General features: G+C 39.5%; 1 protein-coding gene across 7 annotated transcripts in view; it reads left to right on the forward strand.

Moving 5' to 3' along the window:
* The window catches only part of mast2 (microtubule associated serine/threonine kinase 2), a 122352-nt gene that overhangs the window by 90637 nt on the left and 5113 nt on the right, over positions 1 to 26602 (forward strand). For 6 of the 7 annotated variants that reach the window (XM_026933585.3, XM_026933588.3, XM_034300927.2 and 3 more), the window contains 21 exons: positions 3924 to 4015; positions 9143 to 9218; positions 9759 to 9779; positions 11139 to 11217; positions 12868 to 13022; positions 16099 to 16174; positions 17025 to 17234; positions 19122 to 19223; positions 20402 to 20534; positions 20730 to 20806; positions 20900 to 21003; positions 21093 to 21301; positions 22308 to 22446; positions 22915 to 23047; positions 23140 to 23305; positions 23963 to 24064; positions 24253 to 24375; positions 24508 to 24617; positions 24884 to 25038; positions 25831 to 26114; positions 26228 to 26443. In XM_026933585.3, coding sequence (XP_026789386.2) covers positions 3924 to 4015; positions 9143 to 9218; positions 9759 to 9779; positions 11139 to 11217; positions 12868 to 13022; positions 16099 to 16174; positions 17025 to 17234; positions 19122 to 19223; positions 20402 to 20534; positions 20730 to 20806; positions 20900 to 21003; positions 21093 to 21301; positions 22308 to 22446; positions 22915 to 23047; positions 23140 to 23305; positions 23963 to 24064; positions 24253 to 24375; positions 24508 to 24617; positions 24884 to 25038; positions 25831 to 26114; positions 26228 to 26443 — 2762 coding nt within the window. The remainder of the gene's footprint in view (positions 1 to 3923; positions 4016 to 9142; positions 9219 to 9758; positions 9780 to 11138; positions 11218 to 12867; positions 13023 to 16098; positions 16175 to 17024; positions 17235 to 19121; positions 19224 to 20401; positions 20535 to 20729; positions 20807 to 20899; positions 21004 to 21092; positions 21302 to 22307; positions 22447 to 22914; positions 23048 to 23139; positions 23306 to 23962; positions 24065 to 24252; positions 24376 to 24507; positions 24618 to 24883; positions 25039 to 25830; positions 26115 to 26227; positions 26444 to 26602) is intronic. The other variant, XM_026933586.3, reaches the window with a different exon arrangement.

A 26602-nucleotide genomic window follows, 5' to 3' on the forward strand; every position in this document is an offset into this window, starting at 1 on the left:
TCAGGAGCTGGGTTCTGCTGTAACACTGTGCATTTTGCATTAGGATCATGGGTCTATAGGGTGTCTGGTCTTTAGTGACTGACTTTCTAAGAGTCTCTAGAGTGTAAAAGGAAGCTCAGAGTTGCAGTTTGTAATCAATTCTGTGCCATAATTATGATTCATAAACATTCACAGACACAAGGATGTTTTTGGCCACAATCATGACAAAATGTCAGTGGGGGTTCAGTAGTTAATGCATTGGGCTACTGATGGGAAAGTTTAGATTCCCAGCATTGCCAAGCTTCTACGGTTGGGTCCTTGTGCAGGACTCTTAACCCTCAGCTGCTGACTTGTACATTGTCTCAGTTGTATTTCGCTTTGCATAAAATTGTCAGCTGAACGACGCTCTTTGACTATGTATTCAATTGGTAACTTGCACTGTCTGCACACTTGCACATTTCTTCTGTGATAATGGTTACAGTTATGTGCAAGGTGATGTTAACAACAGTCATGATAATGGTAATGGACAGCAGTTACACTAACAACAATATTAATAATGATAAAGAAGACAGCAGTTATAACAGTGATATTAATAATGATGATAACAATAACAATAAAACAGTGATGATTACAGCAATAACAATGATGATATTAATAATAATGATACCTGTTACGGTAAAAACAATGATAATAATAATAATGATGACAACAATGATGATAAAAATGACAGCAACTGCAATAATAATAATAATAATAATAATAATAATAATAGTAATAATAAACATGTCTGAGATGCCCAGCTTGTGCCCACTTTTCTTCCGTGAACCTGATCAGAATAAAGTGCTTAGTGAATGTTTCAGATGTTTTTTTAATTCTGCACCGCTGCGAATGAGAAATTAGCAAGTTTAAATATATACTTAATTTTATATATGTAGAAGATGAACCAAGCTGTTATAAACTGTTATCTTAAAAAGAAAAGTATCTTTTGCTTCATTAATTATAACCAGCTTAAATAAACAACAATCAGCTTAATCAGAATGAACCTCCAGGAAGATGAAATAAAACAGAAATAAAGTTAGATTTCTTGGCATTTGGATGCTAGGAAACATTTTCTGTGCTGAATTACTGTAATTAAACCCTAACTCTCATTTTATACCCATGAACTCACTGCAGCTGCATACATTATTACTATGCTAATGCACCATGGCTTTCCACTCCAGTTTGGTTCCTTTTAATTTTGATGACAGTGTGTGGTTTCAGTGAGATCAGCCGTGTCTGTACTCCACACACTGGTCTTGCATGTCATTAGCTTTTTGAAGCGGTTAATACAAGCCTCTGGCAGCGCTCCCTCCTGCTGTGTTTGTTAAAAAGGTGCTCACTGGGTGTGAATACACAAAGAAGTTGTTTCATGTGTGTAAAAGTACATATTTTATCACTTAACTTGTTTACTAACCTCACTCGAGATCCCTGTATAACCCTGAATGATTAATTTGGTTTAGGGTCACGGCCACCAGACACTGTTTTAGGGAGACAACACCTCTAGTATTCTAACAGCATTCCTACACATCCTTAAACGCCTGGAGATTTACTGACTTTCACTGTCACCTGTAAAATGTGAAAATGGATAAAATGGCCTGGAAATATAAATAATAAAGATATTATTTACAAATTATCTACATACATCAAATTCAGTTTACCTGATGTTATTTATTTTACTTTTACCAGGAGAATCCCCCTGATCTAGAGGAGGAATGTTGGAATTCTGAACTGGAATTTTATGCTATCAAATAGTTCTTATGTAAGGAATAAAACGCAAAGGGATATTAAAGAAAACTAATCCGTAATGGGATGACATGATGCAGCATGATGCAAATCAGAGTTATTCATTTTGACCTTGTTGATTATGTTCCCAATATTAGCATGGCAGGTCATAGTGTTTATCCATTTATAGCTACTAATAAACAAGTTTAATAAACAAGTTAGTTCCTGTTATCATTTGCCTTATAACAGCTATAAATATTATGTTTTATGTTGGTGTGATTTCCTCTCTGGTGCAGTTCGTGTGTAGGTGAGAACACAGCGATTGCACTCGGGCGTGGTCAAAGATCTCAGCGAGCTGGTCACATTATGGTTTTAGTAAAACTCTAGCATGGCTCAACTGCAGTGAGAAAGTGATTTGATCCTGAATCAACCCAAGTACAGGAAGGGAACTAAACATGCCGTGTGTTTTGGGTTGCAGATGACACTTTTCTGTAGATGTGAGCTGATAAAATGAGCCGCAAGACACAAACTGAGCCAAAAGACAGAGCTGTGGACATGTGTTATGTTCTGGAGATTAGGTGTGACAAACAAAAAGAGAAAATAAAAGGTGGATGTGAAAAATCAAAATGTTGGTCATTTCTATAATGATCTAGAATTGTACTGAGTGTAACTTCATCTTCTCTGACCTTGGGTGATTTTTAGGATTTCTCTGTGCACTTGGAAAAAGAATTATTTGTCCTTTTTCATTGTTGCATTTGTGACTAATGAATGAAGGAGTTGTACGTATGTGTTTTCAGCACTACACGCCACTCACCCAGCGTTTTATAGCTTTTTTGATTCGTTTAAAAGTGCGATAAGAAAACAAACCAAAAGTAGCAATTTTACTCTTATTCGGACTTATAGATGTCAAAGCACACTAAAATTCCACTTTGTTTGTAACCACTTCAACCACTTGCATGTTTTCATCTGTCTTATCTCTTCTCCACTTAACCCACGGCACAAGACTGTCCTAATTCATAATGCCAAGGTGTAGTTGTGGTATCAAATAATAATAGTGGCCTAAATTATAAAGCTGAAAATTGATTTCACGTTTATGATGTGTGTCCATAGTAACACTTTGATATTTCTCTGAATCTAAAAAAAATTAAAAATTGGGAAATACAATTCATAAAAAAAGTTGTTCTGCAGTGCCTAGTGATAGAATTTTGAAGGAGACATTAGAGAATTCAGCTGTCTCACAGCCTTGAGCTTACGTAAAGAAGAAATTTTCTTGCATATAAAACAAAAAAAAAAATGAGTTGGCACAATCTTTCTCTGTCATGTTTTGGTTATTACTCATCTATCTCTGTGGAATAAACTGCCTTGCACTGTCTTTTCTCTTTGCCTTCATTACATTTGAAGTGATGGAACTGCCAATTGTGAAAAGAGGAAAATGCATTGCAACATTCATTGCCCACAGTGTTTATATAAAATAATAATGCCATATTAAAGTTGCTTTCCATCAGCAGCAGTGTGTGTGCGAGTGTGTGTGCGAGTGTGTGTGCGAGTGTGTGTGCGAGTGTGTGTGCGAGTGTGTGTGCGAGTGTGTGTGCGAGTGTGTGTGCGAGTGTGTGTGCGAGTGTGTGTGCGAGTGTGTGTGCGAGTGTGTGTGCGAGTGTGTGCGAGTGTGTGCGCGCGAGCGTGTGTGCGGGTGTGTGTGCGCACGTGTACGAGAGTACGTTGAAGGTGGGAAAGGAGCTGCTGTTCCTAATCGTGCGCTGTTCGGCTCTGCCTGCTCCTCTTTAAGAAACCGCTGTGCAGTCTGGACTCCAGCGTGTGTTGACTGGAGCATGAGGTAGTGTTGGGGGGAGCGAAAGTGAGAGAGAAATGGACTGTTAGTACTTTTCATCCTGCTAAAATGGGACACTCACAGGGATGTAAGAGTGACTAACTGTATGATGTCTCTAATATTGGAACTTTCTTGCTTTTTGTTTTGGAAGTGAAGGAGTGGTTTTAGGAACGGTTACTTCTCAGATCAGATGTTGCATGTCTCTCTCTTTCATCAGCCTGCACTACAGTTCATTTGGTATTATGTGAGCTCAGTTCAGTGTGGCTTTCCTAGATATGTGTATGCAGGGTGTATTTGCGTATAATGTCATGTAACATTGTGTTTTTCTGTTTTTTTTTTTTTTTTTTTAATTCAGTTGTCGGACGAGCAACAGGAAGAGCCTGATAGTGACTTCCAGCACCTCTCCCACTCTACCCAGACCTCACTCACCACTACACGGACATACTGGTAAAGAAATTATACTCAGATAACGTGTTCATTTTATATTTTACAAGTTAGTACCTTAGGCACAGTCAGTGTACATTGTGTTCATTTCAAAATGAAAATGGGGAAAAAGGAGGAAACAGTCTTTTATTGTATTTTTTTTTCTTTCCTTGTTTCTACTTGTTTCACCACACAAAGTCTAACAATGAAATCCAAAGATATAAAAAATACTCACTGCAGTACGCATAGGCTGTTCTTCAGGCTATTCTCTGGCTGTGATGTGTACTCTGGAACTTTATTCTGTTTCCATAAAAGGTACAATAAAAATAAGATCAACATAAGCAACACTTTCAGGGGATTAAAATACTCTTACACTGTAGCACCTGGAAAAACCTGCCATATCGCCACCCTTTTGCTCTTTTTAAAAAGCCTGGCGTTGTTCATGTTCACAGTACATCAGGCAATCTATCCTTTCTTTAATCTATCTTTACTGCTTTTGCTACTTGATAGCTGCTGATACACATCTGGGTCAGTCAGTTCATTAATTTTAGCCTAAAAATAGAATCTGAAATGATGGAGAACAAGCAAATGAGAAAGATGAGAGTTTATTATAATATTTATTGTGTTGAAGCCTTCTTAACATAGAATATTTTTATATCAGTTTAAGAAAAAAACACAAATGAATGCAACATACACAGATGAAGAACATGTATGTTTTTAATTTTTATAATTGTTTGTATTATTATTTAATTAAACAGTTGACGATTAAACAGAGATACATGAAAATGGATATTCTGAATCAAGATGTGTCAAAATGCATGAAGATGACGTTTATAATGAGCTTGAATCACCCTGAATCAGATTATTTATTTATTTTTTAACTGGTGACTCAGTGATTTAGTGAAACATTGTGAATAGATTTACAGAAGCGTTTAATTAGCCTTCTGCTGTCAGCTCCAGATTTATGTTTAGTTTTGTTTGTAACCCTGCTTCCTAGAGATGGGAAAATTAATCAGGTCTTAAGTGTGTCTTAAATGCATAATTCTCACATGAGCTGTTCTGCATTGAGGCATCAGACATCATAATTAAACATCAGGGTATACCTTTTCACATCTTTATGCGTAGGTGTTTTAAATAGAGTACTGAAGATTTCTGATCAAATAAACAGCTGTCGAATCTTTGTTTAAAAATCACTTTCAAACCACAATTCCATAATCAAGTACATGTTAATTAACCTGTCATTTTATTCTGCAAGCGACAGAATGAACATCAGAAGTAGTGTTGCACTGTCCCCTTAAAAGTAGGAGGAGAATATATCTTTAACTTTACTTAAATATAAATTTCAAAATTCATTTTTATTCATTTTTCAAGAGAGCAAAATTGGCCGTGCTGTCTGAGTGGGAGGGGCATGCTCTCTCTACCCCTGTCAGTCACAGTGACACTAGTCAATAATGGGTGTCCGTAAGCTGTATGATGAAGAAGGCAGATAGCACTTTCCTCTAAGCAATTCCAAAAAGATGTGGTTGGCAGAGGAAGCAGCCTTCACCCTCTCTGGGTGATAGGAATGTCGTATGATAGGAGAGCGCCAGTAAAATGCAAGGGGAGAGTATTCTTTGTGAGCATCTGTTGAAAACACACCACTTGCTTTTGGTGATGTGTAAAAACGTTCCTCTGATGTTCTTTAAAAAAGGTTTCCCAGAGTTACTCTGACATAACTATGCAAATAAATGAGAAATTCTCTTGAGGCTGTCTAGAAGTTCAATTTAAATTAAAAAGGCTACAGTCTGTGGTTAAAATAAAGGTCAAACGTAATTCAAATTGCAGACGATCTGTTATTTACAAAGGAAAATTTCACTGCCCTATGTCCTGTTTCAATAATGTAAGAATTTACTACATATACATACTGCTCCTTACAAAATTAGTCAAAAAAAACGAGTGAGAATCTCGATCTCAATATTAAACAATATCTTATTTCGTCCGCTTTGAAATGGAGCTGCTCTTTCTCTTTTTGTTAAATCACCCCTCCCCTTTATTTGTGAGTTTACCCTAAATTATAACTAAATAAAGGAATAATAAATCTGACAGCAGAAAGTTATTCATATGAGGCTCCTAGCTCCACTGCTCTGCCAACTAGGCGTAAAAACAATTTTGTCACTTGTAATTAAACAGCCTGCAACTTGAGGTGTAATTTATTATGGTGTCATGAGAAAGCTTACAGTCTCTTCTCTGTAATGACAAAAACGTATTTGTGTTAACGATTTCTGTGACAAGGTGAAGATTCGGGTTACAGCGCTTAATTGTTGATCTGTTATTAGATCAGAGCAGTGTTTTGCACGTGGTCTGTCACACACAACATTAACACCACTATGTTTCATTAACACACACAGCATCGAGAGGAGAAACAGAAAGGGAGGACAGAGTGAAAGGGGAAAATAGAGACAGAGGCAGAGAAAAACTGAAAGGAAGGATGACACTAACTCCGTATGTTTTGGTTAAATAATCTATATTAAGAGATAAGTTGCGAAATACAGGAATACAGTGAGTTGGAAAAAGCAAAATAAAAATAAAGAAAGTATTAATTAGGGACGAGAATGACAGAGCAGGAAACAGGTGCAGCCATGAAGCAAACTGAATGAATTTGGCTGCAAAGCTGAAGCCTGTCCTTACACGGTTGTCAAAACAGGCAGCGATACTGCAGGGAGTGTGAAAACCACACAGAGAATTGGTATTATGCTGAAAGAAGTGAGGTAGAATTTAAACAGTCTTTTCCATTTTCTGCCCATGTCTTAGTGAACAGTGTTGCACTCACTGTAGCCTCCAATCTGTCACCAGCAGGCAGCAGCCTGATTCCTTCCTCAGCATGAACACTTTCATCACAAAACTGCACAGCTTCGTGAGCACTACAGATTGATGTGGGTGCCCTTTTTTGTGCATTTATATACAGTTAACTCCAGAATTATTGGCATCCTTCAAATAATAAAAGATCTAAACAACTAAACAAAAAAAAAAATCTGTTTTCTGCCTGGTCAGAACTGTGAGGGCATTTCAGATCACGTACTGATTGACAGAGGCATCTTGAATTGGCTGTATTATAGTGTACAAGTATTAAAAAAATGTGTTCATTAAAAATAGCTTGTCTGTCTTTTTTTTACAGTACTAGATGTAGATTATAATTTATCTCAATTGTTTTACACTCTGATCATTCTCATTTCTTTCATGGTTAAAAAAAGTGAGGCGCAACTATTCTCTATGTCCATGTGTAAAATTCTACATTAAAATGTGTTACTGCCGCTCAGGCAAGGAACTCATGCGAAGAAGTCGAGTGAGCAGGAAAGAAGTCAATTGTTGTCATTGCTACAAGTTTTAGTCCCTTCCAACTCAAATCGTCTATAAAAAAAAAAAACAAAGCAAACAAAATTCAGAAATCTTACCCGAAAAAAGTACTAGTAAGAAGCTAATTACGAAAATAATTTGACACGGACTTCGTCAAACAAATATTTTCAACAATTCAACTATACTTTTGAAACATTTAGCATTTTGGCCGTGCTTTAATTGTATTTGAACTCTTGTGTAACTTATATGTGGGATAGACGTCACAGGGATTTTAGATGACACGTGCATAACAGTACAGTTTCTGGAGACAAGGTAATTTTAGATATTGTTTAGAGGTGCCAGTAATTTCTTTGAGAGAAATTATAAGTAGGTCTCAAGTTGTTTCAGTGGGAAAAGTGAAATCAGTGCTATTTTATGCAGTCATTTAAGGGTGCCAATAATTCAGGTGTTGTCTGTGGCTCAGAATTAAAGTAATGACCCTGTTCCAAACATATTAGTCTTAATACTGGAGTCATCTTCATTGACCTTGCTGCTGCATAGAGACAGAAATATCGTGTGCCGTCAAGAACGAGGGTGTCCCATCATCACCCAGTGTGGAATACATTCACTTTGTCTAAGACTGGCCAAGAAGACAGAAGAATGGAACAGCTATGAGCTCATTAATCTGACGGCTATACAGTTCTGTACTGTACTGCATTTTTTTAATGCTTGAGATATCTGGTGTGGTCAAATTTGTTGCACACAATTGATCTTCCATGTTCCTTTCTAGCAGCTTGTACAGCTATATGTTTCTCTATATTGCAACTTTTCTGTTCTTCATTTTGAAAAAGGTCCGCTCTGATACCTGTGCAGCATGTTGCTGTGGAGCACGAGCTATCTCCTGCCCTTTCTATTAGTTCCTCTGTGACCTGGTTCATTTTTAAATGAACACTTTTCTGTGAAGGATACACGTTCTGTGTGTGCTCAGCTGTTCCTGCACACTTCCTGACAAAGAAATATGCACTCATTAATATTAAAGCTTTCAGCATTGGCCGGTTGGCAAATACATAATTAATGCAGGGGGGTGTGAGCTCAGTGTCGCCCCTCAGTCGGGTGTTGGAGCACAAACTGCTCGGATTGACTGAGTTGATTAATGATGCCTGAGGATTAAGGCTTTTCCACAGGCTAAAGTCAGGCTTTGAGGTTTTCTTTATAAATCCTACGCTAAAAACCGGGCTTGGGTTATGGAAGGCTGGAGGTTTATAGCCAATTTAGCTCCTTTTTGAACAGTGTTCTCCAAAGCTTTTTGCCTGGGAGCGTAGAGCAAATCGATTGAAAGAGAAACTTTCTTCTACAAATGATGAAAAAGCTTTTCTCTCCATGTGAGGCCTTCATCAATAGAGAGATTAGTTGTCCCTTCCACTTTACCTTGTAATTTATTTATAAATGGATGTTCACTCAGGGGAAAAAACACTTAATGATGGCTGGGGTATTGAGATGAAAAAATCTTTTGATCAGAGCAACATTTTAAATTTTTTTTCTCCTTTGCTCAAGAACTTTATAGTTTTGAAAGGTAAACTACATGTAGAGGAGAGGAGAGAGTGAAAGAGGTTGTATGTCTGGTAAATTAGCAAAGCAATAAAGGAGGAGAACATAATAAAGCGAGCAAGTCTACGGTAAATCATTGTTATTAAGAATGTAGGCTTTTTGAATTGCAGTGTGAACCTGATTGAACAACAGTGATTCATGCTCTTTGATAGTAGCTCACTGAAATAGTGAGAAGAGCAAAATGTAAGGTCTTTTGAGCTCAGGGCTCATTTCTCTGTGTGTCGTTTGTAGGGAGCAGCCCACTGGACAGCCCACGCAATTTCTCCCCCAACACTGCAGCCCACTTCTCCTTCGTGCCCGCCCGCAGGTGAGTGACACTCACAGCTCAGGATATCTCTGCACTTTGCAGAGAAATGACACTTCTTCACCTTCTGCCATTCGGAGTTAACCGGCAGTCTTTGTGTCTCGTCTGCCAGTCGTTAATCAGCCTCTTGTAATTATTTCGTAACGTTTCTCGTCTCTCTGTGTAGCTTTGAAGAATGACGAGGCGTGAGTTAATGAGTGAATCTGTTCTAAGCTGCAGACAAGATGATAATGAATTAACACTTGGAAAGAGGGCAAGACAGAAAGGGTGATCTCATGGAGAGGAAAAGGATTTGTTTAAACTGCAAGACTTAATGCAAAACCTCATTCTGCAGCAAGTCAGAGAGCAAGTCAGTAGATCAACAGTGCCATCTAATGGATAAGGGTGGTACTCACCTGGAAATTAAATTGAAATGAGTTTCAATGTGGCATATTTGGTGTGTGTATTGTTGTGCAAGAAAATATAAAGCAGTACTTTTATACACACACACACACACACACACACACACACACACCTGTTAATCCTGTCCTCTTTCCCACACAGTCACGGGCACAGGACTGACAGGTACTGTTTCCCATCACTCTGTGTGTCTGTTTGCAGCATCACTGTCAGTGCACAACATGCCATTGCACTTCATTTCATTAAGCCAGCAAGTCAGACCATCCTAATTATACTCCTGTTCGAGCTGCTACTTTTACTTTGGGATGTACTGTAACTTTAGTTATTATTGATAAAATCTGTGTTTGGTTGTCAAAATGTAGGAATAATTCCAGTGTGAATTGCAGTCTGTATTCATCTGCTTTATGTTAATATATTAGCTAAATTTGGCCATATAGCCAAATAGCCATATTCCTAGTGTTTGAGTGTGTAGTGAACAGATCAACTGGTACACTGCTGATCCAGTGTAATTGTCATTGCTCTTAGATATGTTTTTTCCCCATATTGTTATATCAACTCAGAATGTTATGCGATAGAGCAAAAGACTGAAGAAACAGATAACACGGTTTTCTGTTGCTGTCTGCACACTGTTTGCACACAGATGTTCATTTTAAAAAACAAGTTTAGACAAATTATATTTCATATATCATAAGCAAATCACAACTAGCTATTTATTGTTTATTTAAAAAAAAAAAGTCTGCTGATAAAGCAGATTTCATTCCATGTTATAGTGGTTTGTTAAAGAGCTACCTTAAAATTCTTTTTGTCTTCTTTCTTTTTTTTGCATATTTAACATGAAATTAGATTTAAAGATTAATATAAATGTGAGGTTCAGTTTATTTTTGTTCATTAGGGAACCAATAATACCGAACATACCAGTCAGTAAATATGGCCCTTGTAAAAATTATACTGTGATATATACAGATGTGATGATCATTATGTAAATTTTTGGCCATAGTACTCACTGCTATAGTGACATGTCCTGGTAATTTGAGCAAAATACACAGATACTTTATTCCTCCCGAGTCAAACACCTGACATTAGAATTTGTAAGAATGACATTACTGAACCTCCTGCGGGAATGCTAACCCACCCAATTTCCTGCTTTTCAACAACCTGTCTTTTTACTAAGGAAGTTAGATCAGCATGGGATGTCTGACTATCTGCATAACTGTCATTTTAATCAGATTATAATATGTGCATGTGTTTGTGCTTCACTGTGTTCACTGTTAATGTTTCCATCACTCTGACACGCCGACACGCCAGCACATTTTCTTTTTTTATAAAATGCTTTCGCCTTGCTTGAGCTAAGATCATGGAACCACAATACCAAGCACATTGGTTTTGCTTTGACGTCTGCCTCAGGTATCTGATGTCTGGTATCTGGTCAGCTGACTGACTGTTATTCAGTTCTCGAGGATTTAAATAAGCTTATGTAGTTATTTATATCACACTCAGTTTTGCTGTTTGCTTGTGTTATCGTAGGACGGATGGCCGGCGCTGGTCTCTTGCCTCACTGCCCTCTTCAGGGTACGGAACCAACACTCCCAGCTCAACAGTCTCAGTGAGTACAGCTGTCTGTCTGTCTGTGCTTTTGAAAGTTTGTGTGCCGCATGCCTGTAAATAGCCCTTAGACAAATGCATCAATGTTGCATTTGATTTGCTGTCCTTTCCCTCGTGGTGTATCTCATTGATTGTGGTGAGATAACCTGCAGCTTTGAAGCAGCTTTCTTTAGCCTGATGAAGCACCACTGACTTGTATTGATGCATCTTCTTCAAAGGAGCTCTGATTGTTAGACTTCTCAGTTCTCAAACCACATCAGTCTTGCTCAGCCTGCTGTCTATTCTTGAATTTCTATCTTTTTTTCCTGTGCTTTACTGGAGAATAACATAACATTTAAACACATGATGTCTACATATTTCACATTTGCATATTAAAGTCAATTAAAATAGCTCATGCAGATGTCTATTAGATGAAATGTCTCCATCCGGGATGAATCATTCACTCTGTCATTGGCAGATGACAAGATTAATGGCTTTGGATGGACAGCGTGCCATTCCTCTTTCCCCGTCACTCACTGTCAGTCAGTGGGCATCTGTTACCTTGTGTATAAAAAAACGGGGCAGTTAGTTCTTTCTGTCAAGCGCGCTAAGCTGACCTGTGTCACATCACGAGCAACAGTTCAAAAAGAAGCAGTGGCAGTCTTCATATCTTGAAGGAATTGCATGTCAGTCCTTACCCTCTCAGATTTGATGAATGTCATGCAGTGGGGGAGAACTAGCTTGTAGGTGAGACAAAATTGAGGTTAAAAAAAAAATCTCAATCTGCCGTATCATTTTGCTTTCTAATTTGCCTGGACATATGGTAGAAAATCCCATAAACAGTTTCCTTCCGTGTGCTGGCTGCCTACTCAACTGTGTTTGTTTTGTTCTGAGATCTCTTCCTGTCTGTGTCTGGTCTAATATCTCATGGATGCATGCATTATTGCATAAAAGGGCAGGTTTTGGTTTTCGGGGCGTCTTTTTGCTTGAAAGGACAGCATGAACATACAGTATTTGAGGGAAAACATGCAGAACTGGTACTTACATTTGTCCACATCTGCACATCCAGAGATCTTAATGTTCAAATTTGTGCAAATTCATGGCATGTTCATTCATGGCATTATCAAACTGACAATGACAGCTCACTGTCATCTAAAAATGATTCATTCTGCACCTCATGTAGTGCGGAGTGGCCTAGAAGCTCTTTCTGAGCATGCTGCATTCAACTACTGATTGTAATTCAGAATTTGCTGACTTGTGACTAGGAAAAACCAAAGGAAACGCCCCCTCAATTTGGTATTCCTGTTTAGAAAGTCAGGAAGGTGACAACATGGCTGCTCACACAGTCAGCAGTAAATAAATGAAATTGTAGTATTAACCACAGGTGTTTTTTGGTTAAATCTATAACATTGACCGTGTTCACTGTTCTGAGATGGTACATCATGATCTTATACCACTAACATAATCCGGCTAGCTTGTTGTTAACAGAAGGCGTCCATGAAATTCTGAGTTATGACTGATTTAAGTTGAAAGCAGCATGGCTACAGCATGTCTGGGGTTTATTTTGTCGTTTGAAGAAAACGGTCAAATTTATCAGCCACTCATTTGACCGTCGCCGCAGCTTGTGCCGTGCCTTCTGCCTTTGTAATCCCTCCCTCTCTGCTTCTCACAGTCATCATGTTCATCCCAGGAGAAGCTGCACCAGCTGCCCTTCCAGCCCACCGCAGACGAGCTGCACTTCCTCACCAAGCACTTCAGCTCCGAGAGCATCACTGACGAAGAGGGCAGGAGATCGCCAGCCATGCGGCCGCGTTCCCGCAGCCTCAGGTACATATACATGCTCATATACACACTTGAGCACATCTCCATAATGTCTTTTTCTGTGCTCAGTGGCACCTAAAGGCCAAACACTTCAGCTTTGACACACGAAACCGACACATCTCACTCTCATTAAAGTTTCCTCTTTGTTATTCAGCCTTTCTGTCATTCGTACTAACACGGCACCATTCTCCTTCTCTTCTTTTCTCTGCCGTCGTTACTCAAGGCTTCTTTCTTTCTAAACCCTTTTTTATCTCTCTCCCTCTACCTCTCCCTCTTTTTGGTTAAGATGATTTATTCAGGAAAACCATGGCCGTTCCCACTGCTCTATCTAGACTCCCCCAGTGGGGGGTTCTGTAGATCAAGATTATTAGATCCATAAATATTAAATGAGTGCACTAGACTAGCTATTAACTCATTTTACCCATTACATCTTTCCAGAACTCTCGGTCATCAGAAAAATCTCTCCTGCTTAATTAAAGGCAAGGAAATGAAGCAATCATATGCTAATTTTATGGCCTTCCTCTGTCAGACGAATTGGTACAGTGGTGCTTCTTTTTTCAACACAGGCTGTATTTCTCCTATAGTTGAGATACTTTTCTCACACACTGTCATGTGTGCGCGTGCACACACTCACACAGTCATTCGCTTACGTTAATGAGCTCAACATAGATGTCATCATCCATCATGGATATGTCATACCAGTATTTTTAGAGTAGTTTTCCAGGAGAAATGTTGCTGGAATGCAGAAATTGGTGAGAAGATAGCTGTCAAATTCCCACTTCCTCCCTAACCTAGCTTTCCTGTTGAATCAGACTGTCAAAGTTGATTTAAATGATGGAGATATTTGAAAAAAAAATATCTCTGCAATGTGAATTTTTCATACTACACAAGGTACATTTTCTTGTAACACTAGAGGAATAAGGTGTAAAGACAAGCTCAGTTGTATTTGACTGAGCAGTGATTAGCTCAGACACTAATTATTTATATTTCTTTCTGAATTGGCTGGCTGAAACGGTGCTTGTGGTCAATTTTCCGTTTCATTATACTCCTTATTTCTCACACGAGCTATCTGGGCCTGTGTAGCGGATCATGTCTGTAGGACTGCCACATGGATTTATTTATTTTTAATCACAGCACTGACATAGAAAATGACTGAATGCTTGGTGTTATACATGTATGCAGGCAGTAGGATAGTCACTTTTAAGTCAATAGCAGAATGATGACAGTAAGCAGTTGAGATGTGCTCTGATTGGCTAGTCGTTCTTACTCGTGAGCTAATTGGACTTCTGAGAATTCATCATTGACAGCTCTGTAGCAGAAAAGTATAACTTAAGAAGCCTTTACTTTATTTTTTTGGCCCAGTCCCATTCTGACAAGCTCATTATTTTTTTTGGAATTATTTTATGTCCTGCCTTGTCCATGTGCACCCGCGCGTGCGTGTGTGTGTGTTCGAGCACAATTTTGATTTGTTCATATATTACATTCATTCATTTAAATCAGATTGGTTTTTTTTCCATTTTGTTGTTGCCTGTGGTTTTTAAATTATGTTAAACTTTATATTGTTTGAACATTAAAATATCAACAAAAATAATTAAATAAAACATGGGGTGCATTTATGGAAAATTACCAAATACTTTTGATAACCAGTAGTTTCACTGATGTGTGTCTGTGTGGGTGTTTGTATGTTTTTGTGATGTCCCTAATCCTTTCTTGGTGCATTACACTTCTGGGCATATATAATGTAGATCCATGACACAATTATGCACACACACGCACACACACACGCACACAAAATGCTTTGGTTTCTGTGCTATCAGAACCACCTGTTAGTCTGATGAGATTTTGTCATGCTCGAAACCTATCATTACCATGACAACTAACAGTACACACTTTCACACTTTCCATTCAACTGGACTCTTCCCAGAGGTATTTCTCTCTCTCTCTCTCTCTCTCTCTCTCTCTCTCACTCTCTCACTCACTCACTCACTCACTCACTCACTCACTCTCACACACACACACACACACACACACAGTATATATAAGCTTATTCACCTACTGGGTCTTGCTCTCTTCTCTTCTCTCTCTGAAACAACACACAATGCCTTCTCAGTTCTTTTTCTAACTGGTAAAGAATGACCATACCAATGACCATGGTAAAGAAGGATCCTGTTTTTATATCCACACAATCTAATAAAATACTTTTCATATAATTATAACTCTGATGAGAATATTTTTCAGGTTAATGTGGAATTTTAATAGCAAGGTTGTGTTTCTGCTTTGATTAGAAAAATAAATCATTACACCACCTCATTATTATCTGTCTAAATCCCGGATGCTGTTCTAGCACAGCAACCGCACATTGATCATCCGACACTCCAAGTTTTATTTAATAAAGGCAAAAATCGCTCTGAGACATTTTCTTTCATTTTACCTCTTAAACACACACACATGCACACCCACACCCCACACAAATGCTGTCTGTCAAGAGCTGAAATACGCTCACTATGATTGTTAATGCAGCATCCTTGGGCTATCAATCACTCTGTCACAACTAACCTTTTCTTACTGCAGCCTCAGTTTGATTGCAGTTCTCTTATTGAGATATTTTTCATGTAGACATTCCTGGCATTAGGACACACCTGTTGATGGTTATTGCACTGGTGCAGTGAGAAACTGCACCCTTGAGGTTGACCTAATGTGCCAGTTTGAGTGTGTTCTCATTCAATTAGGCTTTCTAATAGACCAGGCAAGCTGTCGATGGATGACTAAAAGCATGACCTCATCCACACAGTCACATGACCGATTTCTCTCTGCTCACCAGGGTGACTCACACAGAGCTCACCCCCACCCCCCCACCTCACCCCAAAGACACACACACACACACACACACACACACACACACACGAACACGCACACACACACACGAACACGCACACACGAACACGCACCGCACACACAACACATGCCTATACACTTGCATACTAACACACTACCAACCAGAAGGCTTTGTAGAAATGTTTTCATTTTTAGGAGCAATAATAAGTGGGTTTTAATCTGTTTTTTGTTTTTTTTTTTTATTTAGCCCTGGGCGCTCTCCCATATCTTTCGACCATGAGATCGTCATGATGAACCATGTTTACAAAGAGCGTTTCCCGAAGGTGAGACATATCTAGAAAATGACAGTGTAATATTAAAGTCTATAACTAATTTCAAATGTCAATGCAGCCTAATTTAATTGGAATTAAAAAAAACCACACACATTGGAACTGGGTAAACTCCTTGAAGTCTCTGAAATTTATAGGAATTAAAGTTCTTTGTCAACACAACAGATTACAATCATATTGATTTTATAGTGGTAATCTCTGAGATTAACATATATTTACTAACAGAAATCAATAAAATTAATAGAGGTTTGAGGGTGAAGCAGCTTAATCTGCGGTAAATTCATCGCAATTTTTTTTTTGCTTTAACGATCTTGACTGAAGCAGCTCATCCCAGAGAGGTATGTGCACAGGTTAGAGGCCATGATCAAACTGACTGCACTGTGGCTGCGTGTACTTGACACATTGTGCGAGACTTGCATGTAGTTGCGACAGATGGAGTACAAGCGCAATTTTTGCTATATTGTGTAAACCGAATCATTGTGAGAAGATAAACAGCAACATATCTGTTATGAAGTCATGACGTTATGGGTTATGAAGCTGTGTTTACAGTGTTATACCTCTGCCATCTACCTTGATAGATAACTACCTAGAATTACTAGCAGGATATCCTGAACTAAAATGAACTGATTTTTGATGTAGGGCGCAACACAGTAAATGCAGTAACTGTGCTTGGAATGTCAAGTTCTACATTTTTGTTTTCTTTGTTCAAGTTACAAGTGGTATGCAGCATAGGTTGCAATATGTATATGTACCTAATTAATTGTTTTAGCTTCTACTATCTATCCTGACCGTACCGCGTAAAGTGTTTTCCACTGTAATTCTCGTGTTTCTCCTGTCCCTACAGGCCACGGCTCAGATGGAGGAGCGTCTGGCCGAGTTCCTGTCCTCCTCAGCTCCAGAGAAGGTCATGCATCTGGCTGATGGTGTCTTGAGCTTCATCCACCACCAGGTGATTGAGCTGTCCCGAGACTGCCTGGAGAAATCACGTGAGGGGCTCATCACTTCCCGCTACTTCTATGAGCTGCAGGAGAACCTGGAGAAACTGCTGCAGGATGTGAGTATTGATGGATACGATGTGTGCCCAGCTTTTAATGATCATATGTTCAAAGTTTTTGTCAAGATTTACCACACTCAGTCTTCATGAAAGCATAGTGATGTCATCATGAACATGCAGTACTGCCAGCACAGGTGGTTACCTGTCATATATCCATCCTGTGACATGCTGATATCTTGATTATCTCACTGGTAGAATCATAGGGGCTTTAACTAGCTTTATCGCTCCCAGTGGTCCTATTCAGATCCACATTGTGTGTGTGTGTAATTGTGTGTCACTGTCTGTATATGTAGGGTGTGTATGGTTGAGAATGGGGAAGCACCTCCCTGATTTTAATTTCACACTTCAGTAACCACCACTGGTGACGGATGACTCTCCTAAACAACCGAAAGGAGGGGTTCAAGGATGGAGAAACAGAGAGAGGCTGATGGGAGGAGGAGGAGGAGAGATCTAGTTAGACTATCCGCTCTTGTGGTTGGCCATTTCTGACCAACGCATCGGTGGTGGCTGTGTTGCGCTGATCTTGAGGCAGCGGAATGCTAACATACACATGCACACCCACCTAGGCTTTCTGTTGTGGGGTGCAGGCGAGCGAGGATGACATCACCTAGTCCAGGCTAATTGGCTTGTTTGGGTTGGGGCTAACAAGAGTGACAGGTGGGGTAGGCTGCTGTGTAAGTCGTTTCTTGAGCAGGTGTGTACAGGAAAAAGCTCATTCTCAGTGTGAGGATGGCACGCGTTTCGTGGCAGAGGAGACTTGAGGAAGAAGAGCTCCTTCAGCGCATTTTGGAGCGAAGGGAATGGAGAATACTTCAGTACAGCAATACTTCAGTACAGCAACTTACAGTTGAGTCTGGTGCTGACGTTCTCTCTGAATGGATTTGTGGAATGGTTCGTGGATTGTGCTGGATTTGTTGGTCTGGATTCTGGAGGGTCGTGCTGTCTGGGACTCTGGTGGTTCAGTTCTGAGACTTGATGTGGTTTGATTTGGGCATTGCATATTGTAGTATGATTTGGTTGGAATATTTCATTTCATTTTTTTGTTGAAGTGTCAGTCTTTCAGTTGAAGGTGGCTTTAAAGGCACTGAATTGATGTCCAGTTTTTTTTTTTCCATTGTCTTGTCTTTCATTCAGGACATAGTAAAGGTCATAGTGAGGATGACCCAAGACAGCTATCTCTTTATAAATGACCAATCGCTACCAATTGCTTATAGTTCAGTTTCCAACAGCGTCATCATTAGAAACCACAGGAACTAATCTAGTCGTTCCACTGACCTGTCACCATGATGCCTGGCCTCTGATGAATCCTGAGACTGTGCTCCTGACCTCATACCCCCTAGGGCAGATTGCGAGTTTTTCAAATCTCTTTCTGTCGTTCCCTGGTGTCCTCTGTCCTGTGGTGTACTCCGTCTAGAATATCTGTCGGTTAAACTGTTCAGTGTGTGTGCGTTTCGATGCAGGTTTCATTACCTGTATAAATTATTCAGGGGATGATTAGAAATCCCCTGGAGGGAAGAGTGTTGTCCGCTGTAGACAGCTCTATTAGCCTGAGTCCAGCCAGTGTTTATTAACCACCCAGACTCTATTACACATCCGTCTGTGCCATTTCATCAACTCACTATTCCCTATTCCATCACTTCCCATCCCCTCATTTTTAACAAAAGTAGATTTTCTCAGAATTCACACACATCCTACCTTTGTGGTTTTTACAAAAGCACATTTTTCAATTTTTTCTAAACATCATATTAAATCCAGAAAGATTTGTTTCTTCATGTGAGATGTGTGTACTTTTTAAAAATGCATTTATTAATTCTAGTCTTCCCAATGGAAGTTAAAGGAAATTATGAAGTGATTTTCTATTCATGTTTTTTTTTTAATTGTTTTCAGGCTCATGAGCGTTCAGAGAGTGTGGAGGTGACCTTCGTCACCCAGCTCATTAAGAGGCTGATGATCATCATCGCTCGGCCTGCCCGGCTGCTAGAGTGTCTGGTAAAATGCTATGTTCAGTCTTTCTGATGCTTTATTAACCTTGCTGTTATTCTTAGTCTGTATGCTGAGTGCTGTTTTCAGTAGTTAATGAAGCAAAGGAATTAGCTACAGCCAGAAAAATGCACAGTGAACCAAGACTAAACCACTGTGAGCCTATTAATCCTAAAACACTTCTCCTTGGGCATTGGCTATTTACCAGAACATTCTCTCCTTGTGGGTCTGGAATGATCAAGTGTACAGACACTCAAACCATGTCCATGTCCATGTGTTTGCATTGCTTCATTGTTACACATCACTCATATAACTGTACAATAATACTAGTACAATAAACACACACTTCCTGTAGGCTCTGTGGTCATGCTCGCATGTGTATTAAGAGCTGTTCACGACCTCTCCACCTCCTTCACAGAGATTTAATACTGAGACCAAACTGAATATTAAAACAAGCAAAGGTCTTCAGAGATTTTTCTATTTATTATTTCTCTTCGTTGTCTGTCATCGATATGATAAGGAAATAAATGTTTTGAATGATTGCATGCTTACTGAAATAGAGCATGCTTACTGATTTTGACATAAGTAATTAAATTTGTCATTACTGCTCTTGGAGAATACGACCTATTAAAGATATCCAGAAATAGCCAGATGGGCAAACCAAACATAATATTGTTCTTATGGTGAAAATGATGGTTTGTGTGACCTAAACATCTCTGTTCCTCTGAGAATAGGTGGAAATAGTGCAGCTGCTTGTCATAATGATGCAATATAATGTCTTACTAGAGGCACGATCACTGAGTGTAGCGTTACTTTTGTGACTGCAGAGTTTTAACACACTGACTGTTCTAGCCGTCTTCCTAATGTAGCTTTCTGCAGTCATGGCTAATGATGGTAAGATACTTTTCTATAAGTTAATCTTACAAAAAGGCAGATATAAGTGGAACAGTTATCAATTTAACATGGTCATTATTTATTATTTATTACTCTGGTGGAATAGACAGACAAAATGCATATTTGATGTTAGAGCACTCTCCAGGATGTCTTTATATACTTCTACTATGGAGAGAAATTTCCTCATCAAGCATAGGCCGATTAGACCTGAATGCAACTATATTCTGAAAGTGTTTCACTATTTGTTAGAAATGTGTTCACTTCTTTTCTTTGCTCTCTTCTGTCTGCTATAGGAATTTGATCCTGAGGAGTTCTATCACCTGCTGGAAGCTGCAGAAGGCCATGCAAAAGAAGGCCAGGGAATCAAATCAGACATCCCTCGTTACATCATCAGTCAGCTGGGTCTTACTAGAGACCCCTTGGAAGGTAGAGCCAATTTCCAATTTAGAAAACACATTCCTATATTGTTTTAGTACACTGATTTGGTACATTTATTTATTTTAGCATTTGTTGCATTCATTAATGGAGGTGTGGGATTCTCTAGCTAAATCCTACAAAATAAATGATGAGTCATTTCAGGGTTTCAGCTCAACGCATTATCACTTCTTGTCCTCTGTGTAGAAATGGCCCAGCTGACCAGTTATGACAGTGGAAACTCAGAAACACCGGAGACTGAATGCAGCGCTGACTCCTCTGATGTAAGTCAAGCACTAGGTTCATGAAGGACATGAAATCAAGAGTGTCAGTGTATGGGTCTGATGCTCAGGTGGACTGTAATTGTTTCTGTTCAGAGTCGAGGTGCTATGGTACAGCCACCTCAGCCACAGCATAAGACCAAAACACCAAGAGAAGAGGACTTTGAGACCATCAAACTCATCAGTAATGGAGCTTACGGGTAAGACATCGTATGAAAAGCTTAATAAAAATGCACGGATAAAATGTTGTAGAGGGCTATAATTACTTAATAAAATGTATATCTTCCAGGGCTGTGTTTTTGGTGAGGCATAAGGAGACACGTCAGCGTTTTGCCATGAAAAAGATCAACAAGCAGAACTTGATTCTGAGGAACCAGATCCAGCAAGCGTTTGTGGAGAGGGACATCCTCACGTTTGCTGAGAATCCATTTGTCGTCAGCTTTTTCTGCTCCTTCGAGACGCGCAGACACCTCTGCATGGTCATGGAGTATGTGGAGGGTAAGATGCACTTTTATTTGGGTCAGCACCAATAACAAAGAATCATGATGCGACATAAGTGTTCATATCTCACAGTAATGACACAGTCAAAAGTCCAAAATCTAGCACCACCAGTCTACATACATGCTCAAACATCATATGACTTCTATTAAAGACCAACACTTTAGCACTTTGGTCACGAAAGCCTGATCCATGTACAAGTCAAATAAATAACCAGCTTCTACTACACACCAATCTTTTTAGATTTATTTACAGATGCAATATTTAAAGTGTTAGGTACATGACAAAAAAAAATCTATTCCTGCTAATGCCATTCTATTCTCTAAATATCTAATCCATGGTGTTCTGAAAATGTTTTGTGAAAATGCTTTTTATAAATTAAAGGCCTTAAGTGTCTCATATAGAATTCATATCATTTCAGATTTTAAGCTGCAAGCATTCCTAATCTGACGCTGCATTATTAAAAAACGTTTGAAAACATTTGACATTATGTCATAAACTAGGTCAATAGCATGAGGTTAAACTAAGACTTTCAGTATTTGAGCTAGAATACATATAGTCATGTTGATATGGGGGAAAAAAAACTAAATTAAAAAATTTAACCAAAACTGTCTATACTGTAAATACATCTAAAGCTCAAGCTCCTTAAATGTTTTATTTTAAAGGAATGTTTTCATATTTGATTTTTCTTGTCTGTGTTTTTTTTTTATACAAATCAGTTTTTCATTCACATACAGGTCACAACATACAGGTCCCTACTTGCTTATTTTCCATAGTCGGTATTAATGCACATGAGAAGCTAATGTTACTTTTGAGTTAAATTTCATTAGTTGCTGCTTTTTGGTGTAGTTAATTTCAGAGCAAGCACATTGGAGCTTTCACTAGTTAATGAATTCATCAATGAATTACTGAATTTGTCCACCCCTGAATGTCAGTAAAGTCTTCAGAGTTATTTGCAGAGGCGCTGATGGAAGCTGTACTAAAGCCTGATTGTGACTGTGTTCAGGTGGGGACTGTGCCACTCTACTAAAGAACATCGGCGCTCTGCCTGTGGATATGGCACGCATGTACTTTGCTGAAACTGTTCTGGCACTGGAATACCTGCACAACTATGGCATTGTACACCGTGACCTCAAACCTGACAAGTGAGCTCAACACACACAGGGACGAGGACAAACACACAAACACTCAAAGGCTGAGACAAACATACACAGAGATTGACACAGGGATGCACATAAAGACAGATACATACACAAAGACATAAACACACAAAGAAATTCAAAAACACACAGACAAAGAAAGAAAAACAGAGACTGACAAGCATAGAATGCGACACACAGGCACACAGACACACACAGACTACGACACACACACACACAGAGGCTAAGCCTGACACATAAACACAGAGACTGCAACGTACACAGACCGATACTCATGCACAGAGAAACAGAAACTGAGACACAGACGCACGCGGACAATAATTTGCTAAACATCGTAATTTCCCTCCATAGTTTATTGTAAGAATTTCTGGAGTTTAAGAGCACTTCATGTTGTCACTTGTTCTTCTTTTTTACAGCAGACTGTGACTGTACTTTTTTTAATTTTTGTTTCAGTCTTCTAATCACTTCAATGGGACACATCAAACTGACAGACTTTGGCCTGTCAAAGGTTGGCCTTATGAGTCTCACCACTAACCTGTATGAGGGCCACATTGAGAAAGACGCACGCGAGTTCTTAGATAAACAGGTAAAGACATTTTATACCTCTGTGAGAGTTTCCATTCCTTTCCTCTCCTGTGGCCATTCTCTAACCTGCTCTTTATCCTGTTTGCCTGCTAGGTGTGTGGGACACCTGAATATATCGCCCCGGAGGTGATACTCAGACAGGGTTATGGGAAACCAGTGGACTGGTGGGCCATGGGAGTCATCCTGTACGAGTTTTTGGTGGGCTGTGCTCCTTTCTTCGGAGACACCCCCGAGGAACTGTTTGGACAAGTCATCAGCGGTTAGTGGCACAGTTGTGATTATGCTGATGAATTTAGGAATGTTACACACTTCCATTTCAATTTTCCATTTTTTCTTCAGTAGAGCTGTGTGTTTGAATGAGAACAGCAGTAATGCTGTGGTGAATAATTAGTAAAATGTGATTTTTACATTTTGTGTATTGTACTGTCAGAGTGAGTACGTACACGTGGAAACGTGGAGGAATATTGAATTTGATTTGAATAATTGGTCTAGAATAATATTGAAAAAAAAATAGATGCAGGAAAACCTTTCTTATGACCAGAGTATTAACTTCTGTGTAATTAAAATTTGCAAAAATTTATGAAAATTTGTGTTAATTATTTGTATTCATTGTAAGAGTCGAATAATTACTTATTACTCGACTTATAATTACTGGATAATATGGAAAAACACTGAGAAAGACCACAGCGAACCATGTAAGCTCTAACATTACCTGAGCATGACGTGGGGATAGAGATGGCCCTGCAGGAATGGGGAAGGAACAAAACGAGGCCTGTGTAGACCCTCTGAGGGCACTTGGAAATGGTATTAGGGAGGACAGTTGGGGACAAGGGCAGAATATTGTCCCCATGATAGTTTCTACTCCACATTGAACATACAGATGTATCATTTGTTGTCTGTTTGCTTTTTGCTGCAGATGAGATAGTGTGGCCTGAGGGGGATGAAGCTCTACCACCAGACGCTCAAGACCTCATCTCTAAACTGCTCCGACAAAACCCACTGGAGCGATTGGGAACAGGTCTGCGCTCATACATAACACATACAGGGACTGAAGAGCTAGTGTGTTTTTCTTAAATTGAAATCAAACTTATGTACTTGTGCATTGATCTTGTGTTATTTTGATATTCTGATATTCTCTTTTGAGTCTCCAGCTCTTTTTGATGCTGTTTTTTTTAAACTGTGTTTACACTCTCCTTCTTTGTTTAGGAAGCGCGTTTGAGGTGAAGCAGCACAGGTTTTTCATTGATCTGGACTGGAACAGTCTCCTGAGGCAGAAAGCTGAGTTCATCCCTCAGCTCGAGTCTGAGGAGGATACCAGCTACTTTGACAGTAAGTCTTCAAATAAACCACATTTCTTCTCACCAGGAATGGAGTCAAAAAAAAGTGTGCACTACTTTTATCTGTCAGTCTTACACACACAGCCCGAGTGTGTTTTTAATGCATTTCTCCCTTTTTCCTTAGCTCGCTCAGACAGGTATCACCATGTGGACTCTGAGGAAGAGGAGGATACAAATGATGATGAGCATGTGGAGATCCGCCAGTTCTCCTCCTGCTCCCCACGATTTAACAAGGTACAGAATGCACTTGCACACCTAATGCCAGCTAATCCCGTAAACTACTAAGCATGCTCAGTCCCAGTTTTCATTTTTGATATAAGAGTTCTGATTATCATCAAATACCTAATCTGCTGCTGACTTCATTCTGATCCAGCCTTTATATTCTGAAACACACACTCTATATTGAACCAGTGCATCCCTAAAAAATACACCTCTCTGTCGTATTGCATTTATACATATTCAGTGAGGCCTGGTGTATGGTGTCTGTGTTTCCTGATCAGGTGTACAGCAGTATGGAGCGTCTGTCCTTGCATGAGGAGAAGCGCACTCCTCCTCCCACCAAGCGCAGTCTCAGTGAGGAGGGCGCCGAGCGACTCAACAGTCTCAGCAGCCTCAAGTCTCGGGACCGCACCTGGATGGTGGGCTCACCTGAAATGTACGTGCTCTGCTTTATCTTGCTGCTGTTTTAGTAGTTACTGTGATTAATTAGTAAACTAATGTCATTAAAAACATGACAGAGCAATATAAAAATTAAGGCATTTAAAATATAATCTATTATATAATCTACAGAGGTACATTTTAATTATAGCAGTTTAACTGACGTTTTAAAGCAAAATCACAAAAGGGAACGCTGTTATGCTCTGCTTATCTTTCTGCCCTGCTAACAAAAATTGTTCAGTTATTAGTTTCCCGCTAATAGTTGTTACTGTTTCCAACTGCTTATTTTTAGCTGAAGGTAGGTTTTTATTCTGTTATTCAAAAAAAAAAAAAATAAAGACAGTTGCTAAAAAGTTTGCACCTACAAGCTGTAAACCCAGAGATAGACAAAGAGATATGAAGTGACTGGAAGACATATTTTCAGGCATGGTTGGGGGGATTGATGAAAAGAATACAGAAAAATGGTGTGCAGATTTAATTCAAGCCATGCACAGTGCAGCCAGTTGCTGTGACATGACCCATTCTGTTGTCCAGCCACGAAATGGCTATGAACATTCATCAGCATGATTCCATATCTGTCAGAGTCCCTTATTTAATCTACAGGCTGCAGATTTCATATTTGCTGCATAGCTGTAGTAGCCCTTTTTTTTTCCTAATGGTAATACTTAAACTTGGTATATAACCAGTTAAGATTGGTTGCCATTGTATTTTAAAATCATTAAATAATTTTTCTGTGTTATCCAGTTTGAGACTAGATTATTTAGTAACTCACATGTGCGTTTGTTTTCAGCCTGCGTAAACGCCTGTCAGTGTCCGAGTCTTCACACACCGAGAGCGACTCCAGCCCCCCTCTAACGGTTCGCCGGCGCTGCTGCTCTGCAATCATTGAAATGCCTCGGTTCGCTATCTCCACCGAGGAGGAGAGTGCCAGGAAAACTCCGATCAGGGCTCAGCGCAGTGAAGAGCTCCCTTCTGCTATCCCAGAACTCCCAGTGGAGAGGGAGCTCCGACTGGATGAGTCTCCCATCACACCAGCCTCCACTTCCAGCCAAGCCACCCGCGGCACACTCACACGTCAGTGCTGTCTCTACAATCAGCTACACATATAGTACAGCTAGATACATGTAGATTAAGCTTCTCACTATGAATAACTAACACTTAATATCTGTAATGTGCCTTGTGTACAGCTGGCAGTTGTGGCGATTCCGTGGATCGAGGATCTCCTCGCAGCAACAATAATGAGGGAGCAGATAATTCCACTCCTAAAGCCATCAGCGATCTGGCAGTCCGTCGAGCTCGCCATAGACTGCTATCAGGAGACACAGAGAAACACACGTCACGGCCACTCAACAAGGTCATCAAATCAGCCTCGGCCACTGCACTGTCGCTCATGATTCCTACAGGTGAGTACATGCCTCTGTGACCAAAGGAATGAAAGGACTTGCTGCATTTAATTGATGATTTCCTTACATTGACTTAGTAGAACATATAGGGTTTAAATTTTTGTCATTTACTATGCAGACGTTTTAAAGCATATTAATGTCTTTTCTTCAACTTCTTAA

The sequence above is a fragment of the Pangasianodon hypophthalmus genome, chromosome 2, assembly GCF_027358585.1.
Source record: "Pangasianodon hypophthalmus isolate fPanHyp1 chromosome 2, fPanHyp1.pri, whole genome shotgun sequence".
In the NCBI taxonomy this organism is placed as follows: Eukaryota; Metazoa; Chordata; class Actinopteri; order Siluriformes; family Pangasiidae; genus Pangasianodon; species Pangasianodon hypophthalmus.